We start from the raw sequence: 26,880 nt of genomic DNA, 5'->3' as shown, positions 1-26,880 counted from the left end.
TCTTGCTAGGATGGGTAGAATGTGCGCGTGCTGTGTGCGGATGCAGGAGGAGCTGGCCGCAGTTCACGAACAGCTGAATGCGCTTTCTGCTCCTGTCAGCCGCCATCAGGCTGCTACTTCGGGGTGTAGCGGTGGCGGAGAATCGGCGCGTCGCACCGGACATCTCAGCTGTCGCTTGTTTCGCCCGCGGGCTCTGCTGCTGAAGCACCAACGCAGTGGATCTACTGTCCTCAGAGTAGGGTGAGTGGCGGGTAGTAACGCGTTCGCGGCGTTCGAGGCGGAGGACTAATGCGGAGGATGGGTGTCTGGTCTCGCATGTTCGCCCTATGAACGAACAGGTGGCCGTTCCTTCAGCAGGGTCCGAGCAGGCACACGTGGGCGGGGGTTTGCTAGTTTTCGGGAACTCCAACGTTAGACGCGTTGTGGAGCCCCTTAGAAAGATCGCGTTTAGGGCTGGAAGGAAAGCCAATATGCACTCGTTATGTCTGCTTGGGGGCAGAATCCGAGACGTGGAAAAGGCCGTGCCTGTGCCTACCGAGCATTCAGGATGCAGTTGTCTGTAAGTTGTGGCTCATGTCGGCACTAAGGAAGTCTGTCACATGGGTTGTGAGGCCATCCTCAGCTCATACAGGCGGCTGGCAAGTGGTGAAGGCTGCTGGCGGCCTCACACATGGGATGCAAGCAGATCTTGCAATTTGCAGAGTTGTTCTCAGAGGTGATCGGGGTTCAGTGGTTAGGAACCGAAAATGGTGCAAATGGCTCTGAGCACTATGGGACTTAACATCTGAGGTCATCAGTCCCCTAGACTTAGAACTAATTAAACCTAACTAACCTAAGTACATCACACACATCCATGACCGAGGCAGGATTCGAACCTACGACCGTAGCGGTCGCGCGGTTCCAAACTGAAGCGCCTAGAACCGCTCGACCACAACAGCCGGCTTAGGAACTGAGTAGATGGTTTCAACGAAAGGCTTCGTCGGCTCTGTGACGGTCGTCGCTGCAGATATCAGGACCTACGTTATCGAAAGAGAATTTTAGGACTCTAGGAACCTCAGACTGCATTCAGAGTAAAAACATTTCAAATTTCAAAATTTTATCAGTAAACTGTCGAAGTATTCGTAACCTATGTCCCGAATTTTACTGCCCTCCAGGAAAGTTCTCAGGCTCAAATTATTCTTGGAACCGAGAACTGGCTGAAACCCGAAGTAGAAAACTCTGAGATATTTAGCGAGTCATGGACAGATTAGACGCCATAGGAGTGGGAGTGTTCTTTGCAATTGACAAAAATGTTTTAGGACTCCCCTGGACAGGTCAGAGGTGCACTAGACAAAGGAAGCAGCTACTCGGGTAGCAAGGTACTTGTAGAATGCCATGGACGTTTTTTAGGCTAGGCAGTAGTGTAAGGTATTGTGATGAACACTCGCCAGACGACACGCAGATAGCGAAATGAGACAGTGTTCAGTGTAAAAACACTTCCACTATCAAAATTTTATCAGTAAATTGTCAAAGTATTCGTAGCAAAGTTCCCGAATTTACTGCCCTCCAGAAAGTTATCGCGTTCATATTATTCTTGTGACCGAGAGCTGGCTGAAACCCAGAGCAGAAAGCTCTGAGATATTTAGTGAGTCATGCAAAGTATACTACTGGCCATTAAAATTGCTACACCACGAAGATGACGTGCTACGGACGCGAAACTTAACCGACAGGAAGAAGATGCTGTGACATGAAAATGATAAGCTTTTCAGAGCACTCACACAAGGTGGCGACACCTACAACGTGCTGACATAAGGAAAGTTTCCAACCGATTTCTCATACACAAACAGCAGTTGACCAGCGTTGCCTGATGAAACGTTGTTGTGATGCCTCGTGTAAGGAGGAGAAATGCTTACCATCACGTTTCCGACTTTAATAAAGGTCGGATTGTAGCCTATCGCGATTGCGGTTTATCGTATCGCGACATTGCTGCTCGCGTTGGTCGAGATCAAATGGATCAAATGGCTCTGAGCACTATGGGACTTAACATCTTAGGTCACCAGACCCCTAGAACTTAGAACTACTTAAACCTAACTAACCTACGTACATCACACACATCCACGCCCGAGGCAGGTTTCGAACCTGCGACCGTAGCAGTCCCAGCGCCTAGGACCGCACGGCCACCGCGGCCGGTTGGTCGAGATCCAGTGACTTTTAGCAGAATATGGAATCGGTGGGTTCAAGAGGGTAACACGGAACGCCTTGCTGGATCCCAACGGCCTCGTATCACTAGCAGTCGAGATGACAGGCATCTTATCCGCATGGCTGTAACGGATCGCGCAGCCACGTCTCGATCTCTGAGTCAACAGATGGGGACGTTTGCACGACAACAACCATCTGCACGAACAGTTCGACGACCTTCGCAGCAGCATGGACTATCAGCTCAGAAACCATGGCTGCTGTTGCCCTTGACGCTGCATCACAGACAGGAGCGCCTACGATGGTGTACTCAACGACGAACCCGGGTGCACGAATGGCAAAACGTCATTTTTTCGAATGAATCCAGGTTCTGTTTACAGCATCAAAATGGTCGCATCCGTGTTTGGTGGCATCGCGGTGGACGTACATTGGAAGCGTGCATTCGTCATCGCCATACTGGCGTATCACCCGGCGTGATGGAATGGGTTGCAATTGGTTACACGTCTCGGTCACCTCTTGTTCGCATTAGCCCGCAACTCGTGGTCGTGCGGTAGCGTTCTCGCTTCCCACGCCCGGGTTCCCGGGTTCGATTCCCGGCGGGGTCAGGGATTTTCTCTGCCTCGTGATGGCTGGGTGTTGTGTGCTGTCCTTAGGTTAGTTAGGTTTAAGTAGTTCTAAGTTCTAGGGGACTGATGACCATCGATGTTAAGTCCCATGGTGCTCGGAGCCATTTGAACCCATTCTTGTTCGCATTGACGGCACTTTGAACAGTGGACGTTACATTTCAGATGTGTTACGACCCGTGGCTCTATCCTTCATTCGATCCCTGCGAAACCCTACATTTCAGCAGGATAATGTACGACCGCATGCTGCAGGTCCTGTACGGGCCTTTCTGGATTGATATGGTAACTGCACGGAGGCTGTGTAAGGGCTTCCTAGAGAAACGTCTGCAATGTTGTCGAAACAATTTTGGCAACACGTGGGCCCGCCCATGAAGGCATTGACTGTGTTGCCTCACAGTGGGATAAATGAATTAACAGTTACGGCAATTACGTTTGAAATAACAAACACGTTACTTCTTTTTTTTATATCTGTCTCGTTTTCATTTGACTGACCTTGTATATCAAACAGGACATAGCTATAAATCACAATTTTTTTCAAATATTCCTTTCGGCATCTTTTATAACACACTGACGACACCTCTCGTGTATATTTAAAGAATGTCATGATGGTAGCCACCAAAAGCTGCTGTAATGTGTATTTATTCACGGATAACAAAATTTGGTGAAGCGACCATCTTCAAGTCGCGGATGAGCATAACGCGTCATATCCAAAATTATTACATCAAACAGGACATAGCTATAAATCACAATTTTTTTCAAATATTCCTTTCGGCATCTTTTATAACACACTGACGACACCTCTCGTGTATATTTAAAGAACGTCATGATGGTAGCCACCAAAAGCTGCTGTAATGTGTATTTATTCACGGATAACAAAATTTGGTGAAGCGACCATCTTCAAGTCGCGGATGAGCATAACGCGTCATATCCAAAATTATTATCAGTTTCAGCATAATGATTATGTATTTGACGCAAAAGAACCTTCCATGAACATGATGAGTTGTTCATCTGTGACTTGAAGGTAGTCGCTTCACCTAATCTGTTTTTGAATAAATCCGCATTAAAGCAGCTTTTACGCCAACGGCCTTAACTCGTTGAATGCACGGGTTCTCATCACGTCACCGAAGTTGAGCCATGTTGGGTATGGTCAGTTCAAAAATGTTCAAATGTGTGTGAAATCTTATGGGACTTAACTGCTAAGGCCATCAGTCCCTAAGCTTACACACTACTTAACCTAAAGTACCCTAAGGACAAACATACACACCCATGCCCGAGGGAGGACTCGTACCTCCGCCGGGATCAGCCGCACAGTCCACGACCGCAAAAAAAAAGGTTCAAATGGCTCTGAGCACTATGGGACTTAACATCTGAGGTCATCAATCCCCTAGAACTTAGAACTACTTAAACCTAACTAACCTATGGACATCACACACATCCATGCCCGAAGCAGGATTCGAACTTGTGAGCATAGCGGTCGCATGGTTCCGAACTGAAGCGCCTAGAACCGCTCGGCCACATCGGTCGGCCCATGACTGCAGCGCCTTAAAGCATGGTCAGTACTTCGGTGGGTAACCGCTTGTGTACACCACGTGCTGTTGCCTGTTTTCCCTTCGAAAGTTTATAAAGCATTCTGTCAACAGAGTATAAATAGCGATAGTAAAGAATGTTAAAATTCAGTAAAACAGTCTGTACACATCCTCGTACCGTAGTTATACCCATGGATGGTGACTCGCCGTCGAGGACAACATAATGGGTTCTTTCAACCAAATATTTTATGATTTTAATATAAAATGGTTTGACAAACTGTTTTCTGTAATAGTTATTCATTCTCTTACTGACGCTTATTTTACATATACCATACGTGCTTCTTTTATATACGCGATTTCTGTTGGTGGTTAACGTGGTGACAAATTTATATTTTTTGGAGTGCCTTACTTTCACGTTATTTCATACAGAATTTATTTATATTATCAATGTATTATTACACTGTACGAAATATTTCGTCAATGCTAAATAGTACGCAGAGATTTTGGAGCCAGAATTTGTCCAAGTTTATAACCAGGTTCTTTGACACTGATGTGCAGTCCATGCGAGTGATTCCATGCGAGTGATCACTCCAGCGGTTTATTCTGACCACTGGAGACCGAATTGTGGCAGTCAGTTTCTTCGCTACTATCGTGTATCAAAGCTGAAACACGATGTTCGACATCAGACAGTGGCTGCCTCCTCTCTGCCATGGTGCCTGTGGTGGGCCTCGCTGGAGAGTAATATCGATACCGACAAGTCATTGATATGGTAACCAAATACAGCCATCTGTGCTACGACTACTTTCCACGACTTCATACAATGCCCATAGAGGGCGGTCTACACACAGAAACGATCAAATAATGTCTGTTACTTCCCTTCTTTAAATTAATTACGATAGGATTTGTCTTGAACATTTATGTGTTTAATTTTTGTATATATTTCTATATCCATTCCTCTTGTAAATTCGAATACATCATTCAAAGCAGTGTACCTCACGCACGGGGTGACAATTATTGAACTATATGAAATAAAATCGTCGTAACTTCTGAACGGTTTGCCTTCGGATGTTCAAACTGCACGGTTGGCCGCGGGGCATGATGGGAATTAGTATGCGCTGAATGGTTTGGTTTAGCGACGAAGCCCACTTTCATTCGGATGGGTTCCTCAAAAAGCAAAATTGGTGCATTTGGGGGACAGAGAATCCACATTTCGCGATCGAGAAGTCTCTTCACCCTCAACTGGTGACTGTATGGTGTGCAATGTCCAGTCACGGAATAATCGGTGAGATATTCCTTGATGGCACAGTGACTACCGAACGGTACATGAAGGTTTTGGAAGATTATTTCATCCGCATTATCCAAAGTGACTCTGATTTCAACAAGATGTGGTTCATACAAGACGGAGCTCGACCCCAGCGAAGCAGGAGAGTGTTTTATGTCCTGCAGGAGTGCTTTAGGGACGGTATTCTGGCTCTGGGGTACCCACAGGCCACTGACATGGTCCTCGATTGGCCGCCATATTCTCCAGATCTGAACACATGCGACTCCTTTTTTTGGAGCTGTATTAAAGACAAAGTGTACAGCATTAATTCCAAAACTATTGCTGAAATGAAAACAGCCATTCAGGATATCATCGACAGCATCGATGTTCTGCGGGTGATGCAGAATTTCGCTATTCGTCTGCACCACATCATCGCCAATGATGGCAGGCATGTCGAACATGTCATAAACTAAATCCGAATATCTGTAGTGACGTTTACACGTTGTTACTAATTTCTGTTTTTTTTCATATACTTCAGTAATTGTCACCCTGTAAGAGGCACATAATTGGTTGTTAATGATGTAATGATGTATACGATGGGCGGAGTTGCACTAATACAGGGTGAGTCACTAACTGTTGCACTTAGAATAACTCTGAAAGTATGATAGCTGCTGAAAAGTTTGTGGGACAAATGTTGCACGGGATAACGGATGCCATAATATGACGTTGGTTTTTTGTTGCTAGGTGGTGTCGCGTCAGAAATATGAAGGTCAACTTTGTTTTTTAAATGGGATAGTGTGTACTTATTTTCTGACAGCGGCTATCGAGACAAATTCAATGATGTGTAACAGTAAGGTCTTTGAAGGTCAACTAAGGTCAAAAATGTGGCATAAACGTCCATTTACAGAGGGTGTTCGAAGTGATGACCATTGGTACCAATGCTGTGCTGCAATCTTCTTATCACTTAGGCACTTATCGAAGCACATGCTCTGACAATTCTCTCTCGTATATCGTGCAAATAGTAAATATTCGCCGAATACGGCGTATCTATCTAACGTGCCATTAACATGTAAACACCATTCGACAGTTTCACAATACAACACTAACAGAAACGGTAAGACTAGTATCGTCAAATTAAGCGAATGTGATTGATGTATTCCTTCGAAGAACAAGTCTATATGCTTCTGATTTACGGAGAATGCCAACGAAATTCAGTGAGAGCTAGAGTGTTATACGGCAAAAGATATCCTCAACGTACTCACCCCACACGTCGTACATTTAAATGTGTGTATGATAAATTGAGAACAACTGGATCTTTAACGCATCGGAATCATATCCGGCAAGGGAAAGTTACTAACGAGGAAACGGAAATTGGTAATCTTGCCACTGTGGCTCGAGAACCTTGTATTAGTCGCGTCAAAGCGGAAGGGAATTTGGTATGAGCCACAGTAGTGTTGTTCGTCTTCTGCATCGCCATAAATATCATCCTTACCATATCAGTCTCCACCAAGAATTAACTGTTACGCATTGTATGTGTCGCATTGGATTCTGCCGATGGGCTTAACTTCGGATTCAGAGGGATGACACATTTATTAGTTTGATTTTATTTACGAACCATGGAAATGTTAATTTGGATAACATGCATCATTGGGCAACTGAAAATGCATGTCGACTGCGGCAAGTTGCACACCACAAACCGTGGTCGGGAACGTATGGTGTGGGTTTCTGGAGGACAGAATTATGGGCCCCTATTTCATCGAAGGAAATCTTAATGGTCGGTAGGATACCACATTCCTACATGAAATATTTGGTCTGTTATTGGAAGAAATACCTTTAGAAACAAGGAACAGAATGTAGTATCAACGCGAAGGGCGTCCGGCGCAGTTTTCGCTGATGGCTGTAAATGAGTTGCAGAGACAATTCCGAAATCGTTGGATTTGACGCGGAGGAGATGTGTCGTGGCCGGCTCGTTCGCCTGACTTGACGCCTGTGGATTTTTGCTTTGTGTAAAAGACATTGTCTGTAAAGACTTTCCAACTACACCTGAAGATGTGCGAGAGAGAATTGTCAGAGCATGTGCGTCGATAAGTGCCGATGTGATAAGGAATACCACTCAATCCATGATAAGAAGACTGCAGCACTGCATTGGTACCAATGGTCATCACTTCGAACACCTTCTGTGAATGGACGTTCATGCCACCTTCGTGACCTTCAAAGACTCTACTGTTACACATCATTGGATTTGGCCGAGCGGTTCTATGCGCTTCAGTGCGGAACCGCGCTGCTGTTACGGTCGCAGGTTCGAATCCTGCCTCGGGCATGGCTGTGTGTGATGTAGGTTAGTTAGGCTTAAGTAGTTCTAAGTCTAGGGGACTGATGACCTCAGATGTTAAGTCCCATAGTGCTTAGAGCCATTTGAACCATTTCATACGTCTCGATGGCTGCTATCAGAAAATAAGTACCAAACTATAGCATCCCATTTAAAAAACAAAGTTGACTTTCATAGCTCTGAAGGGACCCCATTTAGCAACAAAAAACCAACGTCATATTATGGCCCCCGTTATCCCATTCAACTTTTGTCCCACAAACGTTTCAGCTTCCGTCATACTTTCGGAATTATTCTTGGTGGCAATAGTTAGTGACTCGTCCTGTATATCCTCTAGTGTTGCTGCGTTACTCAAGAGTACACGTCCATAATGTTACGGATAAAGCTCCTTCCACAAGCCACCAGCGGGGATCATGGGTAGAAAAACTTACTTTGTTATTATTTTAGCTTTTATTTCAGAGGTTTTTTAGTGCTATTACCATATCTTTGTACAGAAATCCCTCTGAACATGTATTGCTATTGTACTGCAGTAATTACGGCCTGAAGATAATCTAAACTCTAGACCGACATCGGGTACCAACCAAAATAAACATCTGTTGCAATCGAGACTGTTTTACTGAATTTTAATCTTTTCCCTTTGCCTTTACGTCAAAGTTGAGGAGATGTGATTTCGCAAGGTCTTTGCAGAAATGTCTTGGATTGAAGTCCAAACCTCTCAACAGCATCTCATGAAGTGAGGGCATGTAACAATGTCGATGGTGATCCATCCGTCGTCTGGGGACGGGGGCTATTCGAGAGGGACAGGGTATGTGGCGGCACTGGGTTTCACCCTTTCCTTTCTCTCATCATCATCCAGCACAAACATGACACCACGCTACACACACCTACACTTGTGCTGTACACTTTACACACAACTCTCACAGTTCCCGAAGCAAAAGGCGTCATTGTGAGGAAGGACAGAAAAACGTCTCTAGGTAGACGACTGAACCTGCCTTTCGGAATGATTTCGACACAAAATATTTTCTCATGTATAGAAGATGAAAAAACGATAACTGTTCACAACGTACCGCTGTGGTGAAGATGAAGTCGAGACGAAAAAACTGACACAGGACACTTGCGGTTCATCAAATCGGAGCACAACATCAAATTGGTCACGAAAGCCACTTAACCTGCACCGCATGCGCGCCGGCTAGATTTCAGCTAAAATCGTCCTTGAATATTGAAAACCCTTTGTTGTTCCACTTAAAAAATCTGATTTTGACGTTTGGGTAAATCTTACCTCAACATATAGCGAATCTTAACAGGGTAAGATCGACAGTTAAATGGTTTTGTTTGTTAGGTCTTGCTGCGCTCGTACGGGAGAAGTTTAGATCGAATGGCAAACGTAATTAGTTTTTGCATAACATGTACAAAAGTTGTTTTTCTTTCGTTACCGTCAGGGAAAAGTTTAAATGAATAATTTTAACGAAGTAGCCGACTACGCCGGTGCCGTAATAGAGCGAGAGGATATTGAAAATCTTGCGCGGTGCTCACATACTGTAGCTTAAATGGCTTTTGTGCACGAATTTGAGATTATTCCCCAGCTTGCAACACCACAAATATCCTAAATCAAATACTGTGATACGCTGTAAACAATTATCGTTTATATCCTGTATCTCGAAGCAACTGACGCCATCTTGCTTTCCCGGGACTTTATTGTTATTACTTAAAAGGGAACCTCCCCATCGCACCCCCTTTAGATTTAGTTACAAGTTGGCACAGTGGATAGGCCTTGAAAAACTGAGCACAGATCAATCGAGAAAACAGGAAGAAGTTGTGTGGAACTATGAAAAAATAAGCAAAATATACCAACTAAGTAATCCATGCGCAAGGTAGGCAACATCGGGGTTAGTGGGAGCTCAGCAGTGCCGTGGTCCCGTCGTTAGCGTGAGCAGCTGCGGAACGAGAGGTCTTTGGTTCAAGTCTTCCCTCGAGTGAAAAGTTTAATTTTTTATTTTCAGTTTATGTGACAAACTCTTGTGTTTTCATCACTTTTTGGGAGTGATTATCACATCGACAAGAAAACCTAAATCGGGTAAGGTAGAAGAATCTTTTTACCCATTCGCCAAGTGTACAAGTTAGGTGGATCAACAACATATTCCTGTCATGTGACGCACATGCCGTCACCAGTGTCGTATAGAATATATCAGACGTGTTTTCCTGTGGAGGAATCGGTTGACCTATGACCTTGCGATCAAATGTTTTCGTTTCCCATTGGAGAGGCACGTCCTTTCGTCTACTAGTCGCACGGTTTTGCGGCGCGGTTGCAAAACACAGACACTAAACTTATTATAGTGAAGAGAGCGTCTTTGAACGAACGGACAGATCATAACTTTGCGAAAATATTGAAAGTACACCTGTCCATTATGATTATTCTGGCTGTTATGCCGTGGTCGGTTGATTAATTTTGTCTCAATTCCAAACGTTTCGTCTCCGACTGCGGGAGACATTTTCAAGGGGGTCCGTAGGTCGATGGAAGGTCGAACACACCCACTGGCTCGCTACTGACTGCCGCTAAATTCCGAGTTCGCGCGCTCCCGCGCCGCGGTGTGACGTCACGTGTTTTGAAAACGCCAGTGCAATTGGCCGCTGTCCGTCGCCGTCGATCGCCGTTGCCATCACCAGTAGTGGACGGGTGGTACACATCTTCTTTAACTCTGGCATCCATATACCGTTTAATTTCACGCCCTCCTCCTTTCGGTTGAAATTATTTGGGTGTTTAGCGATTTCGATTGCCTCCCTGTAGAGCCTTTCGTAGTATCCGCTTGTGGCCGCTAGTACTTGCGTCTCCTCGAAACGAATATTGTGGTTCCCTGGCTGGAAAGCATGCTCCGCAACAGCTGATCGTTCCCTTTCTCCTCTTCTACAATTTCCCTTGTGCTCTTCCAAACGGCCAGAAACATTTCTTTTAGTGGTACCCACATAAACATCACCACAGCTGTATGGGATCCTATACACTCCAGCTCTCAAAAAATGGCTCTGAGCACTATGGCCCTCAACATCTGTGGTCATACGTCCCCTAGAACTTAGAACTACTTAAACCTAACGATATCACACACATTCATGCCCGAGGCAGGATTCGAACCTGCGACCGTAGCGGTCACGCGGTTCCAGACTGAAGCGCCTTTAACCGCACGGCCACACCGGCTGGCACACTCCAGCTTTTTCCAAAGGTTTGCGAGCGTCCTTGGCAGGCTTAAGGTATTCCTGTATTTTCCTGGTGGGCTTGTAAATTACGGTAATATTCCGCTTCGTCAAGATTCTCCCTATTCTTTCCGTTACATTTTTAATAAACGGCAGGAAAACCTTAGATTTTGCAGTAGCCTGTACGTCAGTATGATTTCTGCGTGGCTGCCTCAACCCACGTTTTATTTCGGCGGACGAATATCCGTTCTTCATTTGTGCATTGTGGAGATGTTCCATCTCAGCGTCGAGCAACTCAGGTTCACAAATATTTCTAGCTCTGTCCGCTAACGTCTTGATAACACCCCGCTTCTGTTGTGGGTGGTGGTTCGAATCCCGGTGCAAATAACGGTCCGTGTGCGTGGGTTTGCGGTATACTGAGTGGCCTAAACTACCATTTTCGTTTCTAAAAACAAGCACATCGAGGAAATGTAATTTGCCGTCTACCTCCTCCTCCATTGTAAACTGAATTCTCGAGTTTATACTGTTTAGATGTTCGTTCAAAAAAAAATGGTTCAAATGGCTCTGAGCACTATGGGACTTAACTTCTGTGGTCATCAGTCCCCTAGAACTTAGAACTACTTAAACCTAACTAACCTAAGGACATCACACACATCCATGCCCGAGACCGGATTCGAACCTGCGACCGTAGCAGTCCCGCGGTTCCGGACTGCGCGCCTAGAACCACTAGACCACCGCGGCCGGCAGATGTTGGTGGAACCGGCTTAGTTCCTCCCTACCACGTCTCCACAGCACAAACGTGTGATCCACGTATCGGAACAATACATTTGGTTTTTTGCTGGCAGTACCTAAGGCCTGTTCTTCGAATTTCTCCATAAAGAAGTTTACAATTACGGGACTTAGGGGGCTTCCCATAGCCATGCCATCCGTTTGCTCATAAAACTGTTCATTCCACTTGAAGTATGTGGTCGTCAAACAACACTTAAACAGCTCTGAAATATCGGCAGGAAAAATTCGATCCAGCTGTTCCAATACATCATTAAGTGGAACCATGGTAAACAGCGATACCACATCGAAGCTGACCAATATGTCCTCCGGCTGGACCATTATGCCATTTAATCTGCTGATGAAATGTGTCGAATTCTTTATATAAGTGTCCGAACGGCCCACATGTGGTTTCAACAGCGTAGTCAAAAACTTGGCTAACGAGTAGGTTGGCGAACCAATGGCACTTAGTATCGGTCTTAACGGCACATTTTCTTTATGAATTTTGGGCAAACCATAAGGCCTCGGTGGTAGCGCAACCGAATTGCAGAGACCTTTCTGTACACTCTCTTCAATGGAGCACTTTTTTATTAACCGCGACACAGTTCTGAGAACGTTGTTAGTGGTGTCCTTATTCAGCTTCCTATATGCTTGCTGATCCAGTAGATCAGTAATTTTACTCTGACAGTCGGCCACATCCATAACAACCGTTGCGCTTCCTTTGTCAGCTGGGAGAACCAAAATACTATCGTCGTCATTCAGGATAATTATAATGGACATGATATTTCCGGCCGTGAAAGTCTACATTTTAGAAAGTAAACCTTTCACTCGAGGGAAGACTTGAACCAAGGACCTCACGTTCCGCAGATGCTCACGCTAACCACGGGACCACGGCACTGCTGGGCTCACACTATCCTTGACGTTGCCTATCTTGCGCATCGTCTACTCAGTTTGTATATTTTACTTATTTTTTTTCATAGTTCCACACAACTTCTTCCTGTTTTCTCGATTGATCTGTGTTCAGTTTTTAAGGCCTATCCACAGTGCCAACTTATAACTAAATCTGAGGGGGATGCGATGGGGAGGTTCCCTTGTTAGGTCTCTTGCTTTCCACTCGCTACGGACGTCTTATGTCGGAATGCAGCATCTCGCCGAAGCTATGTCCAAAATTACCGCCAGAGTGGTAATAAATAAGGGAGTAAAAGAGGATGAGGAGCAGAAAGGAGGCGAGTTACGTACGCTGCGCGCGGCTGCGCAGTGTGAGCGTGAAGCGCGGCTGGCTCGGCGGCAGAGCCGGCGGTGGAGGCTGCGGAGTGGCGACGAGGCAGCCGCTGTTCTCCTCGCCCACGCCGGAGTCCGACTGGCTGGTCACCGCGCTGTGCACGCACGCCGGGAACGACAGCCGCATCTCCAGCTCCTCGGACTGGTGCAGGTTGGCCGCCACCGTCACTGACCATCCTGCGGCACAAACTCTGCCTGTAGTGGTCAGCTACGATTGGGATGGGCTGCTTCATTAATACCAATAAGGTCTCAGTGATTTAACAAACGTATGCAGAATATTAAAAAAATGCACGAACGCACTACAAAAGTCCATGTATCGGGTAGAATCCTACGGTTTACCTTTTACCAAGCTTCAGTTGTTACGATGGACAGAGGCCGAGTGCTTCGCTCGTACAGTCCAACTCGAAAGCGCGTGGTAAATTCGCTTGAACGTAAAATGACTTTTTTTTATAATAAAATCAATATCTATATATGTCTTTGGAGAGAGAGAGAGAGAGAGAGAGAGAGAGAGAGAGAGATTGGTTTTTGATTGAGATTTTTACTTTAAGTTGTAACTGGTACCTGAATTTTGGTTGCTTCCTCCTTTAATCATCAGCTTCTGCACCAGTTGTTGACGTATTGCAATTTGGAGGAAGTTATTGTTCTTTAAGGTTTAATATACGACTCTGTTAGTTACTTGGCCGTATTGCGGATAGCTCTGACCCCAAGCTTTCGTAGCTTTTCATACCTAAGGGACCACTGTTGTAAGCAAGTAAGGTCAAACAGCAATCTGCTTTTCGTGAGAAAAGGAGATTCCTTGGCACACAAACTTCCTTCAAACTACACGTCCTGCTACATCAAAATTGGTCAGTGGAGTTCAGCAGCATACTATTGTACAAGAACATAATCCAATTACTCTAATTAAGAAATTATCAGAGGTTGTTACTTATTGAATGAAAACTATAGAGAATGCATTTCTTTTCCTGTGTTTTAGTGAACTTTGTACTCTTACAATTCTGTCGATTGATAGAACTCCATGTAATTTTTCTCCCATCGGAGAAGTATTGTAAACTGTGCTAAACTACTGCAAATACCGTTATGCGTGTCTCCAGCTTTTGCTATGCCTCATCTCTTGTCGTTATTTGTAAATGCTAACTTACCCTAACAATGCTATTCACCGAGATCACTTCTAAACTAAAACAACTTGGTCACTTTCATGAAGAAACAACGGAAGTCCCAACCGAACGCGGTATCGCCAGAACATTTTACCGTAACAGATAAAACCAAATCGTAAATGTGTTTGCTTATGCTAGGAAAAAAATGGCTTTAAGCACTACGGGACTTAACATCTGAGGTCATCAGTCCCCTAGACTTAGAACTGCTTCAACCTAAATAATCTAAGGACATCACACACATCCATGCCCGACGCAGGATTCGAACCTGCGACCGTAGCAGCTGCGCGGTTCAACACCGACGTGCAGGGAAAACAATCGACACGACATGGTATCCAGGCAGGAGTACCCCAAGGAAGCATCCTAGGGCCCTTACTGTTTAACCTCTACATTAACGACCTCCCAGCTACACACAACACGACGGTGGCAATCTACGCGGATGACACTCCCATCCTTGCGCAAGACTGGAAGCCGTCTAACATTAACTCACGACTACAGACTGCACTCAGAGCGGCAGAGCCTTGGCTGGTGAAATGGCGTGTTAGAATAAACGTCGACTAGTGCGTAGTCGTTCTGTTCACTAGAAGACCGAAACTACTGCGCAAACATCAGCACTGGAACCCAATAACACTACATGCACGCCCAATACGTTTCCGCGAGAAGGTCAAATACCTCGGTGTCTGGCTGGACCGGAAACTACTCCGGGGGGACCACATCCAACACATGACCAACAAAGCAAACGCGAGGCTCAAACAACTCTACCCTATGCTTAACAGGTGTAGCACACTGAATAGGAGGGTGTTTAGATCGATGTACATGACACTTATTCGACCCCTGATGACGTACGCCCACACGCCTGCGCCGTCTGCAGCACATACAGAACAAAGTACTCAGAATCATAAGTGACGCTCCGCGCTACACACGTACCGCGGACCTTCACCGGGAGTATCGGCTACTTACCATCTTGCAGGTATTCCAAAAACTCTCTACACGACTGTACAATAACACGAGACACTCGCGTAACCCGTTTATCGTTTCTCTGGGTAACTACGACCACAACCATAGATGGAAACATAGTAGACCAAATACACTATTGGCAAGAAACTAAACATCTATGGTCCATAGCACGCTAACACGACAGTACTGGCGAGCCCCTGCAACACAGCTACTACTGGTAACCCCAGATGCTCGACCCGCCGAAAAACAGACAATCGCAGGGAAACCGTACTGTACACAGCTCGCAAACCAGCCACACACACCCCCCTACAATGTGAGCTGATCTATGACCGATCGCCCACTAATGTATGACAACCTTGAACTGTTACAGGGACGCAGCAACTGCAGCAAGCCCTACAACGAGCTTCCGCAATGACAAAGGTAACGATGCACGATACCTCGCACTAACACAACCACACCTTGCATGCACTGTCGCAGCTAGCAAGCCGCTACTGCCCTTACTACCCGTCCTACCGTCGCAGACGTTTTGTTCCCTTGGCGCTTGCCCTGGCGCTTTTTTTCCTCTGCCCTTACAACCGTTACCCTACGATCGCTTTCGTCCTGATGGACCATGTAAATGAGTAATCTTACCCAGACGCATGGAAACATCACAGCCTGCATCCTGTGACTCCTGATTCAAAGACTAACATGTTATACGGAGGTGACAGTAGAACTTTTGGTTTGGTCCCCACGTTGGTGTGGGCGTGGAGGGGCCCCATCCTTTCTTCTAGCGCGGTTCCGGACTGAAGCGCCTAGAACCGCTCAGCCACAGCAGCCAAACTAGAATAAACGAAGCAACGGTGCACTAACGATTGTTTTAGTGTGTGTGTGTGTGTGTGTGTGTGTGTGTGTGTGTGCGCGCGCTCGCGCGCGTGTGTGTGTGTATTGGAGAGTGGAGGGAGCATTCTTGTTCAGTGATTTCGTCTGAATCACGCATACATGTTAGGCAGTCAGTGCTGTGTTGTTCTACGTATACACTGTCCAGTTAAATCAATGTGACCCTGTCAAGCTGGCCTAGTGGGCTAGAGGTTCTAGGCGCTTCAGTCCGGAACCGCGCGACTGCTACGGTCGCAGGTTCGAATCCTGCCTCGGGCATGGATGTGTGTGATGTCCATAGATTAGTAAGGTTTAAGTAGTTTTAAGTCTAGGGGACTGGTGACCTCAGATGTTAAGTCCCATAGTGCTTAGAGCCATTTGAACCACCTGTCAAAAGATTGAATAATCAGCTTTTGCAGCGCGGACCACTACGAGACTTGCAGTAAGAGAGTCAATGAGTTTCTGATAGCTGCAGACGGGGATGTGGAGCCATGCCGACTTCAGTGCCGCAGCCAGCTGCGCTAGTTTTTTCGGTTGAGGATCTATGGCACGAACAGCCCGCTCAAGGTTGTCCCAAAGATTCTCGATTGGATTTTGATACAGGGAGTTTGGCGGTGAGGAGAGTGAGGGTAAACTGTTCCTGGTGCTCACGCCACGTACACTGTGAGCTGTGTGACATGTTGTAGATGCCATCATGCCGAGAAACAAACTGCATGTAGGGGTGGACATGCTCCCCAAGGATGGATGCTTAGGTTAGGTTAGTGTTTAACGTCCCGTCGACAACGAGGTCATTAGAGACGGAGCGCAAGCTCGGGTTAGGGAAGGATTGGGAAGGAAATCGGCCGTGCCCTTTCATAGGAACCATCCCGGCATTTGCCTGAAACGATTTAGGGAAATCACGGAAAACCTAAATCAGGATGGCTGGAGACGGGATTGAACCGTCGTCCTCCCGAATGCGAGTCCAGTGTGCTACCTCTGCGCCACCTCGCTCGGTAGGATGGATGCGTACTTATTTTGATCCACAGTGCCTCCCATAATGATGAGATCGCCCAGAGAATTCCACGGAAACATACCACAGACCATAATACTCCCTCCTCTGGCCTGGACCCTTTTGGCGACTGTTGCAGGGTGTTTGCTTTCAGACGTTTCACGCCGTAGACGCCAAAGCCCATCTGTCCGATGAAGCATAAAATGTGATTCGGCTGAAAAGGCCACCTATTGCCATCCAGTGGACGTCCAGTTGCGGTGTGGGGGGTGCAAATTCCAATCCTCGTTGCAGTTGAGCAGCAGTGAGCGCACGAACCAAGAGCCGGCTGCGGAGGCCCATACACAACAACGTTCGCTGAGCGGTCGTTGAAGAGACATTGTTGGCAGCCCCTTGGTTCATCTGGGTGGTCAGCTGCTCAACAGTTGCACGTCCATTTGCCGGTACACACTTCTGCAGCCGTCGTTCACCCCTCTCATCTTGCCCAAGGGGCACAATATTCGCCTTGGCACCGGTTTCGGACAGCGCCATTTTGGGACGCACGGTATACTTCAACAACGGAGGCACGCGAACAGTTTACAAACTTAGCCGTTTCGGAAATGCTTCTACCCTTGACCCGAAAACCAGTGACCATGCCCTTTTGGACGTCAGATAAATCGCACCGTTTCCTCATTATGACAAAGAATGCACTTATTTTTATATGAAATAGAGGATGGGAAAAGAAAGGGAAAGGATGAGTGGGAAACTTCTGACTTCCAGCAGCACAGGGCACTGTGATAAAGCAATGCCGAAACTGAAAATTTGTGCTGGCTCGGGACTCGAATCTGAATTTACCGCTCATTAACCATTTCGGCCTTTCGGACACAGTACCTGACCGACTCAAATTTCCAACTATCACACGCCGCAGTGCAGGGTCCCTTGTCCATTAACCTTCTACTCGTAATTATTGATTTCCATAGGAGTTCCAACAATACCAGTGAATCCGCACTTTAATAATGTCAAGAATCTGTCGCGTTCTCACATTCAGGGTGAATCATAATTAATGGCATAAACGCACACAGTTGAAAGTACACGATACTAGAAGCAAAAAGTCTCAGTAAACATAGGGTCAAAAGAGCATACCTTAAGAGACACGAGCAATTTTTCATCTTCATTACTGTGAAACAAATCTCTTCTACTGCAAGCTCTTTGCTTACCATATTTTGGGAAGTGGCAGTATGGACCAAAAGAAGAAAAAATATCCAGTGACATTTCATTTCGGAAATCGTTAAGGAATTCAATATTTCGAGATCCACAGGGTCGAGAGTGTGCCGAGAATAGCATATTTCAGGCATTATCTCTCACGACGGACAACGCTGTAGCCGAGGGCCTTCATTTAACGACCGAGAGCAGCGGCGTCTGTGTAGAGTTGTGAGACAAGCAACACTGCTTGAATTAACTGCAGAAATCAATGTGGAACGTACGACGAGCGTATCCGTTAAGACAGTGCGACGAAATTTGGCGTTGATGGGCTACGGCAGCAGACGACCAATGCGAGTGCCTTTGCTGATAGCACGACATCGCGCGCAGCGGCTTTCCTACGCTCGTGACCGTATTAGTTGGACCCCTGACGACTGGAAAACTGTGGCCGGGTCGGATGCGTCCCGATTTCAGTTGGTAAGAGCTGATGGTAGGGTACGAGTGTGGCTCAAACGCCATGAAGCCATGGACCCAAGCAGTCAACAAAATACTGTACAAGCTGGTGGTGACTCCATAGTGCCGGCCGGAGTGGCCGAGCGGTTCTAGGCGCTACAGTCTGGAACCGCGCGACCGCTACGGTCGCAGATTCGAATCCTGCCTCGGGCATGGATGTGTGTGATGTCATTATGTTAGTTAGGTTTAAGTAGTTCTAAGTTCTAGGGGACTGATGACCACTGCAGTTAAGTCCCAAAGCGCTCAGAGCCATTTCAACCATTTTTTTGACTCCATAATGATGTGGACTGTGTTTACATGAAATGGACTTGGTCTTCCGCTCAAATTTAACTGATCATTTACTAGAAATGGTTATGTTCGGCTACTTGGGGACCATTTTCAGCCATGCACGGGTATCATGTTCCTAAACATGACATTTTTATTGATGAAAATGCGCCACGTCACTGGGTGACAATTTTTCACGATTGGTTTGAAGAACAATGCTGTCAGTTTCGCGAGAATGATTTGCTATCCATATCGCCGAAATAAACTCCATCAATCATTTATGGAACATTTTCAAAAGGTCAGTTCGTGCACAAAACCCTGAACCGGCACCAGTTTCGCTACCACAGAGGCAGCATGTCTCAATATTTCTGCAGGGGAATCCCAACGACTTGTTGAGTCGATGTCATGTTGAATTGCAGCACTACTCTGGCCAGAAGGAGGTCCGTCACGATTTTAGGATGTATCCCGTGACTTTTGCCACCGCAGTGTATTTATCCAAGTTCCGAGAGGACCCGAAGCTATTTTGAATGCCGACGCTTTCACTTCCTATGTTCGTGTTACCAGCGATACGGTTGCGTGTGATCGGACGTTTGAGTGGCTCGTTACAGCAGAAGAGGGCGGCGGGAGGCGAGAACATGCCCAACCTGTGGCAGCTGCGCACGCCGGAGAGGCAGGAGAGGCGGGTCGCGGCAGAGGGGCGGGCTGCTGCCGGGGGCGGGGGCGGCGGCGGGCCGGCGGCGGCGGCGGGGGCGACGGCGGCGAGTCGCTGCTGTACGCTGGCGACGACTCCACGGCGGGTGTGGGGGCGGGGGCGGGGGCCGTCAGCTGTCGCCCGCCTCCTGCAAGACGCAAACGTAACCATCAGTAGACTGATCAACAATATCCAACCACACTTTCACAGTTATATACACTCCTGGAAATTGAAATAAGAACACCGTGAATTCATTGTCCCAGGAAGGGGAAACTTTATTGACACATTCCTGGGGTCAGATACATCACATGATCACACTGACAGAACCACAGGCACATAGACACAGGCAACAGAGCATGCACAATGTCGGCACTAGTACAGTGTATATCCACCTTTCGCAGCAATCCAGGCTGCTATTCTCCCATGGAGACGATCGTAGAGATGCTGGATGTAGTCCTGTGGAACGGCTTGCCATGCCATTTCCACCTGGCGCCTCAGTTGGACCAGCGTTCGTGCTGGACGTGCAGACCGCGTGAGACGACGCTTCATCCAGTCCCAAACATGCTCAATGGGGGACAGATCCGGAGATCTTGCTGGCCAGGGTAGTTGACTTACACCTTCTAGAGCACGTTGGGTGGCACGGGATACATGCGGACGTGCATTGTCCTGTTGGAACAGCAAGTTCCCTTGCCGGTCTAGGAATGGTAGAACGATGGGTTCGATGACGGTTTGGATGTACCGTGCACTATTCAGTGTCCCCTCGACGATCACCAGTGGTGTACGGCCAGTGTAGGAGATCGCTCCCCACACCATGATGCCGGGTGTTGGCCCTGTGTGCCTCGGTCGTATGCAGTCCTGATTGTGGCGCTCACCTGCACGGCGCAAAACACGCATACGACCATCATTGGCTCCAAGGCAGAAGCGACTCTCATCGCTGAAGACGACACGTCTCCATTCGTCCCTCCATTCACGCCTGTCGCGACACCACTGGAGGCGGGCTGCACGATGTTGGGGCGTGAGCGGAAGACGGCCTAACGGTGTGCGGGACCGTAGCCCAGCTTCATGGAGACGGTTGCGAATGGTCCTCGCCGATACCCCAGGAGCAACAGTGTCCCTAATTTGCTGGGAAGTGGCGGTGCGGTCCCCTACGACACTGCGTAGGATCCTACGGTCTTGGCGTGCATCCGTGCGTCGCTGCGGTCCGGTCCCAGGTCGACGGGCACGTGCACCTTCCGCCGACCACTCGCGACAACATCGATGTACTGTGGAGACCTCACGCCCCACGTGTTGAGCAATTCGGCGGTACGTCCACCCGGCCTCCCGCATGCCCACTATACGCCCTCGCTCAAAGTCCGTCAACTGCACATACGGTTCACGTCCACGCTGTCGCGGCATGCTACCAGTGTTAAAGACTGCGATGGAGCTCCGTATGCCACGGCAAACTGGCTGACACTGACGGCGGCGGTGCACAAATGCTGCGCAGCTAGCGCCATTCGACGGCCAACACCGCGGTTCCTGGTGTGTCCGCTGTGCCGTGCGTGTGATCATTGCTTGTACAGCCCTCTCGCAGTGTCCGGAGCAAGTATGGTGGGTCTGACACACCGGTGTCAATGTGTTCTTTTTTCCATTTCCAGGAGTGTATATTTGCGTTAAACTAAACTAAAAAAATTTATTATCTAGTTAAAAAATAACACAAGAACTTAATCCTAAAATAATAAAAATTAAATTTCTTTTATCGAAAAGTAAGTAATGAAGGAGGAGTAAATATTACATACAAAAACGTATTTAAACATGCTGCATAATCAGGCTTAGCTTAGCCGCTAACGTTTCGTGCAGGGTCTTTACTAGATTCCGAAAGACCTAGATAACGGCCTAGGAAGGTGGATAGATGAAATTAGAAAACAAGCGATAACATCGTGGATGCCTATAGTCGAAGACCTTAAAGTATGGAAAACTCTAGAGGTTCTCTTTGTCTGGAAATGGGTATCAAATGATACATAACCATGATGGCACTGATGTACCATAAATATGATCATACACTACTGGCCATTAAAATTGCTACACCAAGAAGAAATGCATATGATAAACGGGTATTCATTGGACAAATATATTATACTAGAACTGACATGTGATTACATTTAAACGCAGTTTGGATGCATAGATCCTGAGAAATCAGAACACAGAACAACCACCTCTGGCCGTAATAACGGCCTTGATACGCCTGGGCATTGAGTCAAACATAGCTTGGATGGCTTGTACAGGTACAGCTGCGCATGCAGCTTCAACACGATACCACAGTTCATCAAGAGTAGTGACTGGCGTATTGTGACGAGCCAGTTGCTCGGCCACCATTGACCAGACGTTTTCAATTGGTGAGAGATCTGGAGAATGTGTTGGCCAGGCCAGCAGTCGAACATTTTCTGTATCCAGAAATGCCCGTACAGGACCTGCAACATGCGGTCGTGCATTATCCTGCTGAAATGTAGGGTTTCGCAGGGATCGAATGAAGTGTAGAGCCACGGGTCGTAACACACTGAAATGTAACGTCCACTGTTCAAAGTGCCGTCAATGAGAACAAGAGTTGACCGAGACGTGTAACCAATGGCACCCCATACCATCACGCCGGGTGATACGCCAGTATGACGATGACGAATACACGCTTCTAATATGCGTTCACCTCGATGACGCCAAACACGGATGCGACCATCATGATGCTGTAAACAGAACCTGGATTCATCCGAAAAAATGACGTTTTGCCATTCGTGCACCCAAGTTCGTCGTTGAGTACACCATCGCAGGCGCTCCTGTCTGTGATGCAGCGTCAAGGGTAACCGCAGCCATGGTCTCTGAGCAGATAGTCCATGCTGCTGCAAATGTCGTCGAACTGTTCGTGCAGATGGTTGTTGTCTTGCAAACGTCCCCATCTGTTGACTCAGGGATCGAGACGTGGCTGCACGATCCGTTACAGCCATGCGGATAAGATGCCTGTCATCTCGACTGCTAGAGATACGAGGCCGTTGGAATCCAGCACGGCGTTCCGTATTACCCTCCTGAACCCACCAATTCCATATTCTGCTAACAGTCATTGGATCTCGACCAACGCGAGCAGCAATGTCGCGATACGATCAACCGCAATCGCGATAGGCTACAATCCGACCTTTATCAAAGTCGGAAACCTGATGGTACGCATTTCTCCTCCTTACACGAGGCATCACAACAACGTTTCACCAGGCAACGCCGGTCAACTGCTGTTTGTGTATGAGAAATCGGTTGGCAACTTTTCTCAAGTCAGCACGTTGTAGGTGTCGCCACTGGCGCCAACCTTGTGTGAATGCTCTGAAAAGCTAATCATTTACATATCACAGCATCTTCTTCCTGTCGGTTAAATTTCGCGTCTGTAGCACGTCATCTTCGTGGTGTAGCAGTTTTAATGACCAGTAGTGTATTACGGCAGGGGCTAGCCAAACTTGTGTTCTGCATAAGCGTCGCACCTCAGCTGACAGGGAATTTCGCTGTTTTTCCAATGAAACAATACGTAATAGCATTCCTGAAAAGCTTAACATGACGCCACGTTGCCCTTGAGTTACTGTTTTTGTCTTTATTCTTGCGCCCTGTTCTGTTACAATGAGAATCCAAAAAGATATACGCCTGATGAACGTCGACAGACACAAATATTTAGCATGAAGACATCGAATTTGACCGTTCCATTAGGATTAATTTAGGAGTTGTCTCTTAAGAAATAACCAGATTCATCACTAGTGAACTGATTAATAGGAGGACTCAGTGAACACAAACACTAGAAGACAAAATTTCAATTTGGGGATCGAGTGAGGTAGCGTCGTGGTAAGCCACTCTGCTCGCATTCGGCACGGCAGTGGTTCGAATCCCGGTCTGGCCATCCACATTTAAGTTTTCCGTGACTGTCGTAAACGGCCTAAGGCGAATACCGCGATGGTTCCATTGAAATGGCGCGGCCAGTTTCCTTCGTCAATCGGAGCTTGGGCTCCGTCTCTGATGACCTTGTCTACGACGGAGCTTTAAACCCTTATCTTTCTTCCCTTTCTCCAGTTTACACTCAATGAACAGTTGTGTGTCACGCATGAGATAAGCACTATCAAAGCACAGTACAAACATAAATAATAAATAGAACTGAAACTGTAACGAAGAGTGTATAGAAAAACAGTAATCTGCTTAATAACAGTAAACAGGTAACTTCAATTTGCTCCATCAAACAGAATCCCTACGGGGTGCATCATTAATCCACAAGCCCTTAACACTCGAAAAGGATCTAAATAACAAAAGAGACATCAGCTGACTAAGAGTGACTTCGCGAATTACAAGTGGTGTTAGTGCTGTAGGGTTTGGCAAGCACGACAACAATCGTAGAAACTCTCACCGTGTGTGGGCGGACATTATCTTGCTGAAATGTAAGCCTAAGATGGCTTACCATGAGAGGCAACAAATCGGGACGTAGAATATCGTCGACGTGCCGCTGTGCTGGAAGGGTGCCGCTGATGACGAAGAAAGCAGTCCTGCTGCGAAAAGAATTGGCATCCCGGACTATCACTCGTGGTTATCGGCCCATTGGCGTGCGACAGTCACGTTGGTACCCTACCACTGTCCGGGGTGTCTCCAGACACGTTTTCGCAGGGATCGGAGTTCAGTTTGAAGCCGGGCTCATTACTGAAGACCATTCTACTGCGGTCAGTGAGATTCTAAGTTTTTTTCCGATGTCATAACAGAAATCTCTGTGCTGGGAGTTAATCATTTCAGTTCTTAAAGGGGACACATACTACATATACCACAACAGATCCATAAATTAACAGGGCATCAGCAAGCTCTGTTCAACGATACTTGTTTACTGTTCTATACAACATTATACAGTCACAATGCAGCTGCACTATAAAAGATGTTCTCGGGCATGGGATGAGTTAGTTCCTGCTCGTAAGCGCTTGGAAATCGTCCTGATTGCTGTCACTGCAAATAAGAGTGTTGGGAGGGCTACAGAGAGACATGTACCACGGATACGACAGGTATTACAGACACTATCCCCTCCTGTGGAAACTGATTCCTCTACAGGAATTACAGAATGTATGAACATTCGTCCACTAAACTGTGAGTGACGTCATAGGTGCTATCGTGCAAATAAATTGAAACTGAGCAAGTGAGACATACTTCATCTGTTGGGAAACCTGCGATGTCCAACGTCAAGGGGAGCCAAACGCAGAAGAGTAGGGGTGTATTAATTGTCAGCGGCTCAAATGTACGGCGAATAATGTTCCTCCTTAGGATAATGGCAGCAAGTGATTGGAAGAATCCCCTTGTGCACTGTCTAGAGAGTACATTCAACATGTTGAAGAGATTGTTCCAGCAGCCATTGAGGGAAAAGGGGGCAACCAGTTGCGGATTGTGATGCACCTTGGGTCAAACGATGACTGTTGTTTGGGCTCCAAAATCATACATGGATCACTCCAACAAATGGCAGAGAAGTTTGAGAAGACCAGCCTTGATCACAGAATTTCATCCAAGCTCACTATCTGCAGCAATGTCCCCGTAGCTGATGGTGGTCGGCTGGTTCTGAGTCAGTTGGGTTGCTTAAACTAGAGAGCTGTAGGGTCTACTTAAATGGATTAGGAGTGAGGTACAGAGGCTAGGTAGGGAATGAGGAGGTTCGAGGTCGTCATGATCCTCCCCACCAAACAATAGCTTGCCAGAATAACCATATTTTTAGATATACCAATTTCCAAATTTTCAAGCAGCTTCTAGAAAATAATGAAGCAACATAAAATCCGTGACCCTCGAAAATGACAAGGAAGATTACAAGCACGATGCTCAACAAGTCAAGACAGAAATGTAGAGACCGTCCACCAACAAAGAATAACACAGTCTGAGCTTCCCGAATATGTGTGGAAGATACAGCATTCCTCATAACCTCATAATTTACAAGTCGCATAGTCTTCGTCTGCAGACCTGTGTTCTCAGTCTTAGTGCTAAGTGAAGTGCTGATAATGCTGAGTGCACATTTCGATGTTACGTCGTGTAAATTAAAACGTTGCAAAAGTTATGAGAGTTTTTTGCTATTAAAGCTCTTGAATCAATCGTGTGACACCAACACCGACTCAAAGGAAGGCCTCGGCGCTTGCTGGTGACGTCACGTCAGCTAGGCACGGCGAACGCCAGGTCTGTTGCAGGCAGAAACGCCTAGGCGTGCTTATCACTATAAATCTCTATTTTTGGACAAAATGTTTGCTATTGTTTTGGATTCTGCAGTTTTATTTAGATGAAAGATTTTCTTACTATCGTAAAGCTACAAATGAAGATCATAGTTCTGTATTGCTGAATCCTGTCGAAACAAACGTAGATCAATATGAGAAGATGCTTTGCCCCATTGCAAGCTTCGGAAATTTTACATTCAAGTAACTATATTTACTTGATCCGTTTTGCTATAGAAACTTACCCCAACCCCCTTACAATTAACTCGTTTCTTTTATTTATTTTCGTTTGACATCGTCACTGGAAATGTGAACTAATTTACATGTGCAAATGTCCAACTGTTGCCAGTCATTAGATTACAGTCGTTTTCAACGAAAGGAATTCTAAACAGGAAACAAAATAGCTTCATACATCGAAAATACTGCTGAGCTTAAACTTTTTTAAACATGTGATTCTTGAGTTTCTCTAGTACATAGGGCGCGCACTATCTCTGACGCAGAAAGTCTACCCCAGGAATTGGAACATCTGAGAACTGTATTTCGAAAAAATGGGTACTCAGAGTGGCAGATTCAACGTGCTCTCCGCCCAACCACTGCAGCACAACCTGTTGAGATGGATGAAGTCACGAGGGAGGAGGTAGGCACTGCATTTATTCCATACACAGGCGCACTCTCGGGGAAAATCGCCCGCATTCTGAAGAAACACCGGGTCGGAACTGTGTTTTGTCCTCCAAATAAAACTCGTGCACTGGTGGGGAGCGCCAAAGATGACCTGGGTTTGAGGAAGGCCGGCGTGTACCAGATTCCGTGTCAATGTGGCAAGTCGTATATTGGTCAGACGATGCGTACCGTCGAGGATCGATGCCGTGAACACCAGAGGCACACTCGACTGATGTATCCGAGCAAGTCGGCGGTCGCTGAACATTGTTCGTC

General features: G+C 46.7%; 1 protein-coding gene across 1 annotated transcript in view; it reads right to left on the bottom strand.

Moving 5' to 3' along the window:
- LOC124722571 overlaps positions 1–26,880 on the bottom strand; it is a 262,057-nt gene that overhangs the window by 51,233 nt on the left and 183,944 nt on the right. Inside the window, exons 6-7 of the mRNA XM_047247710.1 lie at positions 19,689–19,883; positions 13,099–13,317 (exon numbers count right to left, since the gene is read on the bottom strand). Of these exons, the coding sequence (XP_047103666.1) occupies positions 13,099–13,317; positions 19,689–19,883 (414 nt within the window). The remainder of the gene's footprint in view (positions 1–13,098; positions 13,318–19,688; positions 19,884–26,880) is intronic.

Source organism: Schistocerca piceifrons, chromosome X (assembly GCF_021461385.2).
Source record: "Schistocerca piceifrons isolate TAMUIC-IGC-003096 chromosome X, iqSchPice1.1, whole genome shotgun sequence".
NCBI classification, from domain to species: domain Eukaryota; kingdom Metazoa; phylum Arthropoda; class Insecta; order Orthoptera; family Acrididae; genus Schistocerca; species Schistocerca piceifrons.
Note: the sequence above shows the minus strand (reverse complement) of the source record. Positions and strands in the feature narration are given on the sequence as shown.